Here is a 13535-nt window from a genome sequence, read left to right on the forward strand (position 1 = left end):
GCTGCTTGTCTGCATATCAATGACAGCTGCAGTGCAGGAGGGTGGCGGGGACTATAATGCCAGTGAAAATGTTTTCGAGACAACCAGATTTAATGCTAGAATAAGGTTGTATACTTAAGATGCAATCCTAAAATTACGCCAATGTGAAGAAGCCTTTGGCTGCCAAGTAAGAAATCTATAAATGTTTCAGTAAAGCAATGAGTGGATTAGAGGAGGTTTTTTTAAACAGATGAAGGAAAAAAAGAAAAAATATAGAAGAATTAATACATGAAGAGGAAGGGAATAATAGATACGAGTACTGGTCGGATTTGATCACATATGGACTCTTATTCAGAACTCTTGGTTTTACAATGATGGGCAGTGGAGCGGGTTGTTTAGCAACTGAAAGGTTAATGGTTCGATTCCCACTTTCTCTAGTGAATATGTTGAAGTGTCCTTTATAGTTTGATTTTGAGAAGGGGAATGTTTTAACCTAAAGCACAATCTTTTCCAGAACTTAATCAAGTAGCTTTAGTGGTTGAAACTCAACCACAAAAGGAGTGAAAATGAAATCAAAGAGCGAAAGAAACACAAACCGCAGCGCCCAGGTCAGATTTACACCCCTGGCAATATACTATCCCATCAGTGTTAAACTGTTTAATAACCATTTACAATGTTTTATAAACCTCATTTCCAGCTTTACAATATCTAGCAGCTCAAATATATGGTTTAAAGACCAATTATTAACCAATTACTAAGCACTTTGTAATCATTTTGTTGTTAACATAACTAAAGCTAATTAAGTACTTGTAATTATTGCATTGGGATCATACAGTGGATATGTTTTAGTAGCTTGCCCCTTTACTGCTGCATTTTTTAGCATATCTCCCTGCCTTGTTTCCCTTTATCTTCTCATTTTGTTTCTTGTGCCACAGGAGAGCAATGCCCCAAGGGCCAACTGCAATAAGATGATAATGATGTTTACAGATGGCGGGGAGGATCGCGCACAGGAAATCTTTGAGAAGTACAACTGGCCCAACAAAACAGTGAGTTTGTCCCTATGAGGATGTTATCTGTTCAGCCCAAGAGATCACGCATCTCTAGAAACAGCCTTTTCTCTCCCTGTTTCCATTGTTTTCTGCTGACATTGTCTGAATATAGCATAAACAGATCTTTTAGCTAGACAGTCAGACATGCCTAGCCTTCCAATCTGTGCATATAAAGTGCTCTCCAAGCTTCTTCACTCCCATTTGTTTTGTTTTTTAAATCTCCTTAGTCTTTCTTCAACTCGCTCCTCTCTCGCATTCCTTCCCTCTTATTTCGTCTCTTTTGTTGTTTAGCTGCTGGTGTTAACAGCTCTGACCTGCTGACTAATTAGCCACTTTATCATCAGAGCCTGTAATATTACAGCCAGTAGATACTCCACTAGTAGCTTGTTGTCACTTCCACCCTTCATTTCCCTGATTTCATAGTTCTACCATTATTCATTACTCTGCGGTTCCTTCATGACGAATGCTGTCATATAGGATTAATCTGCAGTTTCACTTCTGTATCACTGTCGTCTACTGTTGGAGATGTTTGTGAGGTCAGTCAGTATAGTTTATGTACATGATGCTGACTTTATTGCCAGTAAGTAAGTTTGTGGATTATTGTCAGTTACTTTTTTATTTATATATATATATAAATTTCCTTGATGTGATTCGTCTCTTTTATCTGTTGTTTTCGTCAATCAGGTTCGTGTTTTCACTTTCTCTGTTGGCCAGCATAACTACGATGTCACCCCTTTGCAGTGGATAGCATGCGCCAATAAAGGTAAGTGGAGAAGTTCATACTTGTATGCAAAGTCTAAGAAAAGGGAATGATTTGTGTCACCCATTAATCACAGTGTAGGCATCTACATACTTGATGTGTGCTTGAAAACATGCAGTGCCGTGATTATACATCCACCACATGCCCTCGAATCAATATAATGCTATTTATTAGAACACTTTTGGACCCTGATGAATGATATTGTCTTAGTCAAGCCATTCTGAGGGGGGAAGTGTAAAAAAAAAAAAAAGCAAGAAAATAGCTAAATTTAGCGTGCCTAGTTTATTTTTCAGAACTTCCATGCTGTAATTATTTATACAGATAGGCTGTGTCCACTTGTTTGCAGAGCACAATTCAAAATACAGAATGCCTCTGTAAACTTATTACTTAAAGTTATATGAAAAGTGTGTTAAATGATCGTTTTTAGAATAATTAGGGTGCTGTTCTTGCCAAAGAGCTAACATGTCTAAACAGAACATCTACAGGGAATGAGACTGTGGGGAAGTCTGAACTTTCCATGTTGTGAGGCGATACTTCTTACTGTTAAACTAAAATTCTGAAAATAAATTTGGTGTATTATGTGTAGAAACCCTTGTATTATAATGAAACTGTCAAAATTGTATTACCTTTCAATTCTGTTTTTTTCTATGAAGTAAACTGGGAGATTTTTTTTAGCTTTTAGTTTAAAATAGAATAGAGCGACAGCATTGAAACTACCAGCATCATCCTAAACCAGCTGTGGTTTAGGAGGTCTGGTTAGTGGTTTGGTCCCTCTAGTCTGCATGTAGAAGTGTTCTTGGAGAAGATATTGAACCCTGATTTTCCCCGATCCACCCATCAGAGTGTGAATGTGTGAATATTAGGTTTAAAGCACTTAGGCATAGAAAAAGGCACTTGTATGAATGGGTGAATAAGGCTTATCGTGAAAAGGCTTTGAGTGCTCAACTAGAGTGGAAAGTGCTTTACAAGTACCATTGCACCAAAAGTCTGTTTATCTGTGAATTCTGTTACAAAAGTTATTACACATGCTGTTCACAGTTTTTGGATTTCACAAGATTTTAAAGGAAAACTCCACACGGCTTTCTTTCTTTCCCTCTTTTGTCCTGGGATAATGAAATACAAACTGCCTGAAGATGTAAACCCCTGAAAGCTTGTCGGCTGACCTCAGGAGTGCGTTGGTGTACAATTAGCAATTTTCACAACCATATATTGGAACAACAGATTTTCGTAAGAATCTGCTTTGGCAGTCATCAAACCACTAAGCAAAGGACTTTTCCTTATGAGAGGGCACAAAATTGCGCAATTACGCCTTACAAAAGAAAGCCTGATGAGTACAAGCAACACATTCTTTATTCAGATGAAGCAAAAAGCCATTTGTCTGGATTTCAGTGTTTGGTGTGGACCTGGCAATGAATGCCAGAGTGACTGCATAGGTCTGACCTTGAAACATGGAGGTGGGAGCATGTTGATATGGGTCTGCAGTAATGCCAGAGGTTTAGAGGAGGTGGCGTTTGCAAAGTGAGCTCACTCAAATGCAGAATAAAGAGTGGGCTCGTAGTGTCAAGAAGCTTGGCAAAAGACACAAACAATCGCACATCTTTTGTTTGTTTTTTTCAAGAAAAGTGAACTATGACTTAGCCAAGTATGTCTTCTGACGTGAATCCAACAGAACACCCACATCTGGAGAACTTAAAGTGCAACCCCTGCAGCAAAGAGGATCTGAAAAGAAACATCTGTGAATAATGGCAGAACATCTCTTCACAGATTTGTGCCAGACTGATATCATGCAGAAAATATTTAAGCATGGGTGCACTGACTTGTGTTGTTGTTCCTTAATTAGTTAAAAGATGAATTAGTCAAGTAAATATTCAGTTATTTAAGAATAAATGGTTTAATTAATGAGATTAACGTTATTAACCCTCTCAAGGCAGGTGTTGCAGATTTGCAACAGTTAAAAACTAACAACCTGATTACCCCACATACATATTTTATGAGTTCTTTTTACTCAGAAGTACCACTGCAGGACTTGGTTGTGCATTACCAACAAAAAGTTTAATTTGAGCCCCAAGGGTTAATGTTGTCCCAGACCTTCGTCAGTTTTGTTATACATTGTGTATACACAATCACAAAATTTGGCTACTTCACCCATAGTAATCAAAAACCAAGCCTGATATTTTTTGATAGCACCTTAAGGGTCCCTTTCTGACCACCAGTGCTTAACAAATTGATATTGCAGAAAGTCCAAACTTCCACCTTTTACATGAAACTGAGCCAATTTAGGCAAGGATCGTCATTGCTGAAGGGAGCTGGATCTCTAGCTATAGCCCAGAGATGTAGAGGAGGTGACATTTATAAAAAGGCCGTTTTCAGCTAAATCGGTCGCAGTATCCAATCCCGAGTGCTTCACGGGGTTGTGCACCTTGAACTTTTCCTGCTGGGTCTCAGACTGTCGACACAGAGTTCTGCTGTAACATCCACTGACGACTGAGGAAACAAAAACTCAGCTCACAGGAGCTGAAAACCCAGCAGATTGAAAATCTGGAGTTTTTTGTTTTTTTTACCAGAACCAGTAGCATCTTGGTAGATTTGACTCCCTCCAACAACATTGTTTCCCCAGAATTGGAATTAAAGTTAATGCGTCACTGTTTTGATGGGAAATACTTGAAACAATCCAAAAACACTAAGAGCTAGAGCATTGCCCCAGGAGACTATAAGTTCAGTATGACAGTGCAACTTTGTAATCACACGTTGTCACTTTTATTTTTTAGACCCTGTTGATTTAACCTGTTGCCTTGCAGCAGTGATAAAAAGGTGTCCACCGGGACAGTGTGACTTCACATCCGAACCCAACCACGCCCATCAGTGATGCTCACTGTGCTCTGAAATAAAACAGGTTTAAAGCTTTCAGAAAGATAAGGTATTAAGACACTGCCTTCCATCTGTTGTTGAGTTGCTTTAAAATAATGTCTTCTGGCATATGATGCTGAGATCAGCAGCCCTGAAATAACCCAGCAAACAGGCAGCTCTGCCTCTGACCCTCAGTCTGACAGCCCACATGACTCAGCTGGTCTTCCTGTGAGCTACTTTGTCTTCATGCATCTCATCTTGACTTAGCTCATTTGTCTCCAGCCTAGTTTGCTGTTGTTGTCGAGCTCACTCTTATGTTTTTAACCCGCTTCTCTTTTGGCCTGTTGTGGTTTGTTTAATTTTGTTTCTCAGTGTTGTGATTTATCTGAAACTGCTCCTTTATGTGGCCTTTAGTTGTGTGCCGATTAGCTTATTGCCAGTGAAGCCACGTGCTTCAGAAGTATCTCCCCAGAAGTTGTTATTAATTAGCAGGAGTCTGGTAGCAGGATGATTACCATGCCATCTCCCTGTCAGGCTGGGGAAAGTCCAGGATTATGCCTCTGTGCCAACAAGCTCTCCTCTGTTCATGACTGTAGTGATTACCATGCTACTAAAGTCTATGCTGGCATAAGACAATAGTGTTGACACACAAGCCTCAATGGAGCTGTCCTCTCGTATCTTCAGTACTTATTACTCTTTGGTATCTCACTCCAGCAGAGCTAGCTCCCTGACACTTCCAGGCCCTAACCCTTCACCCATGACACACACACACACACACATTCGACAAACCACATTAATGCACACCAACAAGCACAAACATGCACAACTAGGGCACTTGAAGATGCTAGTTGTTGCCTCACTTGAGCTGCAATCCCATTCTAAGAAGAAAGCAACCTCTCTGTGACTCTGAGGACAATGGGACCATTTCGGCATGCTCTCACACAGTGTAACAAAATCCAAAACAGAAAAGAAAGTTATCTCCAAAAAACAGGTGAAGTCGAGGATACAAACAGCAAACGTCACATGCCGCGCGGGTGATCCTAATACTCCCACAAAAGTGTTGAATTTAATCCAAAGTTAGAAGTACAATATTCCACAAATCATAATGCCCACCACCAAGAGAAATAAAATCAATTACACCATGAAATTAGGTGCACGGGTTTACTGGGTAAACTTCAGTTTAAATACTTTGTCTCAGTAAAAGCATTAAGGAAACTGGATGTCATCAGAAAGCTGTTTATTCTGTTCTTCTGAGCAGGAGATTGCATTCTTCTTTACACAGTAAAAACTATCAGGCCCAAAAGAAGTCACCACCTCGATTTAACTAAGAAAACAGGAGAAGACGAGCCTTCCATTGAATAATTACTGCAGTGGTTAATATGTTTGGGCTGGCAACAGTTTGGGTTATTTAAACCCGAACTGATGCAGTGAGTAACTTCTCATTACTTAAATATGTTGGAAGGCACATTGGAAAGATGTTATTCCATTTTGGAAGCTTCACATTATCAGCAAAGAAAACATCTAAGGGCATTACTGAAACTACAAAACCGGGTTAAGACCTGTTCAGTGAATTATTGAAATCTGGAAAGATACTGTGAACCATCATCTGTGAGGACGGCTGGAAAAATGTCTCGAATGATTGTGATCGCGAAACTACACGACTATAATGAATAACCAGGTTTTTGTCATCAGTGGATTCTTTTTCTTCCCTGATGGATATATTCCAGGAGAACAAAACCAGGATTCATCAGGGTCAAAGTGGGACAGAGACATAATTTCACCCATGGATTGGCCACCAGAGTCCACTGAAAATGTTTAAATGTGCTGGGGAAGACTTTACGCGGTGGTCTGACTCTCGCATCATCAATACAAGAGCTATAGACAGAAATAAATGTTGTGACACTGCATATATTTATCAAAAAGGATCAAAGCTAAAAGTTTTCTAGTGTAATATTAGTGTGGATGTTTTTGGCCACGCAGTGTTTAAGTTTACATCAATGATTAGTTTTTTGTTTTTTATAGAAATCAAAGTTATTTTTAATAGAAAGGCTTGATATGTATTTGGTAATCAGTGTATGTGATTTCTTTAGACTCCAGTACTTAAAACATGTATTAGACCATGACTAAACATAAGGTTTGAAATGTCACAGCTGCCCTAAATTTACATTACTGGTATTTAACAAAATCATTTTTGTATTTTTCTGTGATTGTTAATTCCCCGTTATGCACAAGCACATGTTAAAATCGAATTATTGTTGGATTATTGTTGTAATACATGATTTTTGAAATTCACCATTTAAAAAAGCAAAATAATAATAATATTAAAATAAATGAATAGAAGAGCACACTATTTATTTTTTACTAAGATGCCAAATTACAGTTATTTACTCAGATTCCTGAACAGAAAAATTAGTTTGAGTGCTTGAGTAATTTCTGACCACTCCAGTATACCAGCTCAAATTTGTGTGTAAAACACAAACTCAGTTCATTGAATTCAGTGTTTTTTTTTTTTTCATTTTAAATAAGTTTTTGGCACATTTCTAAAACATTTACATGTTCTTATTTTTTATGGCAGGGGAATAAAAAAGTGTGTTATCACCAAGCACTGTATTTGTTTAACAGAGACCCAAATTACTTCCTAAATGTGAAGAAGGAGTTTGAGGAAAACTGAATTATAGTCAAAGAAAATAAATGATTGATAAAGCCCGTAACTGAAAATCTTCACTGAACCTGTAGCGCAGAGCGGAGATTTACATTTTGGTCACTGCACACATTTTCCTTTTTTCACCCCTTGCCGTGCTTTGCTCCATAACCACTTCCCTGGCACACAGTCAGAAATCACTTGGACAATGGCTGTTATTAACAGAGCAGTAACAAATGGCTGTGCCCTGCGTGTGTGCACATGTGAACCTCAGTCTGAGGGTGCAGAGATGTGTACGGATGAGCACGTGCGCTAATGAATGAGACACAGGAGACAAATTTCAACGCAGACCAGGCGAGTAAAAAAACCGCATAATGTATCAAAATAATGAAAGTTATCTCCACCTTTTAACATTCTGGGGATGCTGCCTCCATTTCGCAGCTCTTTGTATAAACATTCATGGCTTTAATAACTTGAGGAGCAGCGTGGTTATTGACCCAGTCGGGCATTCTCCTCCATTCCTAACTCAGCATTCCCAATGAGCCACCACATTTACATCCTGCAACGCAGCCACGAGTCTGAAAGGCTCCTCCATGCCTGCAGTGCCCAACATCATCAGCTGAAGATGGTGTTATTAAGTGTGCCTCATAACATGAAGAGATTAGACCAATCTTTAATGGATCACTTTACTGCACACTGTGACTGTTTAATTTTTGAAAATATATGTATGACACGGGCTGCTCCATGAAGCAGACTGGATGCAAGCTCGGCGTGGAGATAGTGCATTAATTCTCTCCTCTTAATCTTCAGGTTACTACTTTGAAATTCCATCTATTGGAGCCATCAGAATCAACACTCAGGTAAGATATAAAGAGTTTGTATTAGCTGCAAAATGGTGTTGGGAATACTACTTTTAAAATTAAAAGTTAGTAATGGCACCACTTCTACAGGCTGTTGATTCTTCACCATCTTTGACAATAGGAGCACAAAAGATCTTTGTGTAATAATTTGAAGGAATATCATGGAAAATTCTTGGATGTAGTGAATGACAATATGAAGAGGGTTGGTGCAACAGTAGAGGATGTCAGGAAGAGGGTAAGAAGGAGGCAGATGATCTGCTGTGGTGTCCTCTAAAGGAAGCAAACGAAAGGAGAAGAAAACAGTAATGTGAAATCCTGTTTCTGATGTTAGAAGAAAAATGCTACTAAAACGTTAACAATGAAAGTCATTCTTATCCTATAATTTGACCACTAGCCTTAGCGTGTGTGGCTGGTCACACGCCTGTTGAGTTTAAGTTGCTTAAAGCAGCAGATGTTTATTTGGCAGATAAAAAGCTGTGCAAATTCAGAACGTTGCTTAAAAACATCCTACCAGATGAAAGGAACCAATCTAGCTCCGTGTAAGATATCCTACCCTAAAATTTGATTCGTAAATTTGATCAAATGGCTTTTGCTGATCCACCTGTACAGAAGAAGAAGACAATCTGCCACAGCAAAGGGATGCAAATGTTTATACATGCAGATTTCCAGAAAGATCTGTACTTTAGCTTTACTTTAATTTAGATGCATATTTTCGCTCAGAACTTCACCTGATTATTTTGTAGGTTAATTATATAATTCTGCTACTGACTCTCCGAATCCTTTCATGGACTCAAAAGTCCACAAAACGATATTTTAAATGAAGAACTTAGTTTACTTTTCTGCCATGCTGGCTTTGATGATAATTACACTGTAGCTTTGCTTTCAAGAGTTCCTGAGGAACAGAAGAAAGCACAGCTGGATGGCAATAAATTGGAAGTGACACGAGTTTAGATGTACCGATAACAAATGTGGTCTTTCCATGAGAACATACCTGAACGCTAAGTAAAGTAGAAGGCCCGCAGACGTCCCCTGCCCACCCCATGCACGCACACATACACATTTGCTTAAGGCACTTTGGGCTTCGAGAGGCCCTCGGGATAACCTCATTCTAGCTGGAGAAATTGACTCCATTGTTTGGTGGTGGGGGAGCTGCTCCAAACCCCTCCTCCCCTATGCTCCGCTTCCCACCCACCCCCAGTGCCGGTGAGTGATCAGGCCCTAGAATAGACTGTCAGCTGTTCCATTAACTCTGGCATATTTATATTCTGAGAGCCGCCACTTACTCTAATAGGTTTTCTGAAGGTGGGTGACTACAGCTTTCTGTGCAGGCCCAGAAGACACACTGGGGCCAGATGTTATTTAACCACCGTCTGCCCTTCAGTATCACACACTCATCGGGTAGTCTTGCTTAAATATGATATGATAGTACTATTCAAATAGCAGATGGACTACAGAAGGCAAAAAATTATTATTATACTCACCATCCTGAGTCATACTTTTATGAATGAATAGTTGGAAATACTTTGACTTATATATCCTGGCTTCTTTGTATGGGATCTCAGTGGAGCAACAATAACAGTGCAGGCATTAGTTTGGATGTTTGGCTTCTGTGTGACCAGACTGGTGAGTTCACTGTCTGCATTTGTGTGTGTGGGGGGGGTGGGGGTGGGGGTGTGGGGGGGGGTGGGGGTGTGGGGGGGGGGGGGTGGGGGTGGGGGGGGGGGACCAGATATCTCCAGTTGCTGACTTTTTATGTTTCCCAGATTGTTGTAGCCGGGCAGAAAATTCCCCCTCTCTATCCTGTGAAGAGGTCTGGCTGTCACTGTCCTGATGGAATATCTCCCTGTGGCGCATTAAACCGGACTTTTATTGAGCTAATAATAGAATAGGTTACGCTTGTCAGCACCTTACTGTTCAGACGCTGGAAAACAAATGGTCAAAATCACGATACTGAAGTAGCTGCATGCTTATACAGGTCACGCCTTTTGTGTTTCAAGGGTAGATGGTGTCAGGGGTCAGACCTTTGCAATATCATTTCCCCTTTCGCTGCTGAAGGGATGGAAATTTGTCGTTATGTGCAAACTGTTAAATTAACATTTAACCCAGATGACCTGCTGGGTTTTTTTTTTTGTTTGCTTTTTGCTGATCCTGTTACACTTAATTATATTGTGGTGATACATGACTTTATGGCTCACTGACTGCTGAGTAGGATACTCAGGAAAAAAGAAGCTATTATGGCAGAAGTATACAGTTAGTTTTAATTATACAACAGTTTTGCCTTCTTCTTCTGGTCTCTGTGAGATTATATTTCTGGCATCCATTTCTTTCCTCTGTCATAAGGTGACTTTTTAACCAGTTAAGCATCTCCTAACAGACACAGATCAATCAGTTGTTTTCAAAAAAGACATCCCAGTTTTTGTTTGAGGTGGCTTCAGACGGCAAAAAGAAAATAATGAATATGATGTATTACTAGTAGACTTAACCCCTCACCTCTATTCACAATTGCTGTGGGACGCTATCACATTCCTAGCATTGACAGGAAAGCCTCTGGGAAAATGGCGTGGTTGCACGTCGTGCCATTGACACCCTTAATGTGTTTTTAATAGTTCCTTCATAATGATGAAAAACGGCTTTGAGCGGCTCAGGACTGGAGGCTTTATGGCGCGGCAGGACCGGGACACGGCTGCTGCTGGTGGCCCGCTGCTTTATGTGGTGATAGAGACGAGGCCGGTCAGGGTCTTGTAGTTTTATGACAGATGAACGTCGGAAGGCTCTTCAAGTTCTCTGCTTTAATGGCAGTACATGACACGCACTATAAATGGCTGTTTGATTATGTGTGAATACTGTAGGCAGTCGTACTAGCATTTGTGGTTTTGCTGGTGCAGGAGTACCTGGATGTCCTGGGCCGTCCGATGGTGCTCGCCGGGACTAAAGCCAAGCAGGTGCAGTGGACAAACGTCTACCAGGATGCACTGGTAAGCAAGAATTTATAATCATAATGAATTTATAAGCATATCCTGTGCACGTATAGGCTAGGAGTTGATACACTGACAGTACAAAGCAGTGGTGAAGTCATACTATTTTTAAAGCAGGGGGTACTTTCATTGGCTGGCATATAAAGTGGTTTATTTTTTGCAAATCGCTGTAAATCGTCAGTACACTTTTATTCAATTCCATTTCACTGTACCGGTAGTTTTATTTATATAGCATCAAATCACAGCATTTAACCGCCTATGAGCAAGCACTTGGCGACAGGGGGAAAGAAAAAGTCCAGTTTTTCACAGGAAGAAACCTCTGACAGAAGTTTTCTCTGGGAAGACCAGCCATCTGCCGCAACCTGTTGGGGGTGGGAGGTCTTATCATTTACTAAATCGGGCATGACTGGTATGTAGAAACACGGTGCGTTCGAGATATGTTGGAACTCAGGACTCATGTTCCTGAAAACATGAGTTTGCCGTTAAAAGAATTCATGTGGCAACAACAGCGAGAAAGAAATGGAATTTTGCAAAACAAACAAAAAAAGGGGGCTATGACGTCGTCTATGTGGGGTGTCCATACCTTGGTTTATGGTGGGATTAGTCACCCATCTGGCCACCTCTTGCATTTGCCCCTGGTAAACAGTGTTCTTCATATTTTTGTTGTCATCTATATCTGGGCATGTGCTTTAAGGATACAATTAATTTGATTTCTAATGTGTTTTATTAGGGTTTGGGCCTTGTCATCACCGGCACAATGCCGGTCTTCAACCTCACTGCTGATACTGCAAGCTCTCGGGTAAAAGCAACACTGCAACATAGCATGTGACCTTAAAATAGCTGTGCTTTTGCACTTTATCATTATTATTTAGTAAATATAATGTTTTGGGTTGTTGTTTTTTTTTACATCTATCCAGGCAGGTAGGGCTGTAAAGTTACTAAAAACAGACACAAGTTGGAGGAGCAGAAGGATTTGAGGTTTTATTTCTTGTTGTTGACCATCATCAATCATTTGTAACGGTGTCCGCCCAGCTGCTCTTCTATGCAACACCTCCCCCCTGAGGTGACGACAGACATCACAGCAACTCATCTGTACTATCTACTAACATCCATAGATGCATCCAGCTTTCAGTATCCATGACCAAAGTATTTACTCTGAGCTTATCACAAAGGCTTAAAGCAGCAAACCGACTCAGTTTAAGATAGACTGTGAAAATATGTGCTAATCAGATTGCGCACAAAGTGATAAGTCAGAGATGGCATAGAGATGTTCTTAGCACGCTCACGGCACAGCCACCAGCCCCGTTTGATTCTCTGATACTAGCAGCGGCTGTGGATAAAATGCTTATAATTGCTTTATGTCTTCTGCATACAGAACCAGCTCATCCTTGGAGTCATGGGAGTAGACATTGCAATCAACGAAATCAAAAAGAAGACACCTACATACAGAGTGAGCATGTCGCTGAAGATGTCTCTTGTGTTACTTTCAGATATGTGTGGTTTTTTAATAATTTCAAAATTCCCTTTTGTGCTGTGCAGCTTGGAGCTAATGGCTATACCTTTGCCATCGATCCAAATGGTTATGTACTGCTGCATCCCAACCTTCGGCCTAAGGTAGACCCAGTTATTAACACTTCTGTGCATCTAAAGAGTTGTCAATGTAAAATTTTGGACATTATTCCTGCTGACTGACGTTCAGCCTCCTCCTCCATCTTCCACTGCTTTGTCTCTCTGTGCAGATCATTAACTTCAGGGAGCCCGTCACTCTGGACTTTTTGGATGCAGAACTGCAAGACAGCAACAAAGAGGAGGTGCAGAACTATTCCCGTGCAATATCATGACTGTCACCACCTGTGTCTCATGCAATTTGTGTTACATTTAACCTTTTAACTGTCACTTGTTTTCAACCATTTTTGTCTTTCATTATGAACACTCACGCCACAGCCTCTGTGTTTCGCTTGCCTTTCAGATCCGCCGACAGATGATTGATGGCAAATCAGGGCAAAGGAAAATCAAGACGCTCATTAAATCAGTTGATGAGGCAAGTCATCAATATATGAAACTCAATCATGATCCGAAGTAGCACCTTACTGGTGTTGTAATGAATTTGAAGCGCTCGGTATGTTTAGTGTCTGTTGTTACTCTCCGATTATGGGAGGAGGTGTGAAGGTTACCTTTTTGTGGTTGCCAACAGAGGTACATCGACGAGGCCGTGCGGACGTACACGTGGACCCCTGTGGAGGGTACAGATTACAGGTAGGTTGGAAATGCAAACATGCATCACCTGACCGTCAGAGAAAAAGATGGCGCAACTTGAACCTGTGAGTGAAGTCCAGATTTTACACTTTAAATTGTTGAGTCACAAGTCTCAGATATCTGCTTGACAGCTTCTGCCTATGAATGTTTGTGAACAGTGGCTTCCCT

At 40.5% G+C, this 13535-nt stretch overlaps 1 protein-coding gene across 3 annotated transcripts in view; it reads left to right on the forward strand.

The window, feature by feature from the left end:
* Window positions 1-13535, forward strand: part of cacna2d2a (calcium channel, voltage-dependent, alpha 2/delta subunit 2a) — a 178491-nt gene that overhangs the window by 148329 nt on the left and 16627 nt on the right. For all 3 annotated transcript variants that reach the window (XM_080890968.1, XM_080890969.1, XM_080890970.1), the window contains 10 exons: window positions 915-1025; window positions 1713-1791; window positions 8087-8136; window positions 11022-11111; window positions 11842-11910; window positions 12487-12561; window positions 12651-12725; window positions 12851-12922; window positions 13081-13152; window positions 13306-13367. In XM_080890968.1, the coding sequence (XP_080747094.1) occupies window positions 915-1025; window positions 1713-1791; window positions 8087-8136; window positions 11022-11111; window positions 11842-11910; window positions 12487-12561; window positions 12651-12725; window positions 12851-12922; window positions 13081-13152; window positions 13306-13367 (755 nt within the window). The remainder of the gene's footprint in view (window positions 1-914; window positions 1026-1712; window positions 1792-8086; window positions 8137-11021; window positions 11112-11841; window positions 11911-12486; window positions 12562-12650; window positions 12726-12850; window positions 12923-13080; window positions 13153-13305; window positions 13368-13535) is intronic.

The sequence above is a fragment of the Rhamphochromis sp. 'chilingali' genome, assembly GCF_963969265.1.
Source record: "Rhamphochromis sp. 'chilingali' genome assembly, chromosome: 9".
Taxonomy (NCBI): domain Eukaryota; kingdom Metazoa; phylum Chordata; class Actinopteri; order Cichliformes; family Cichlidae; genus Rhamphochromis; species Rhamphochromis sp. 'chilingali'.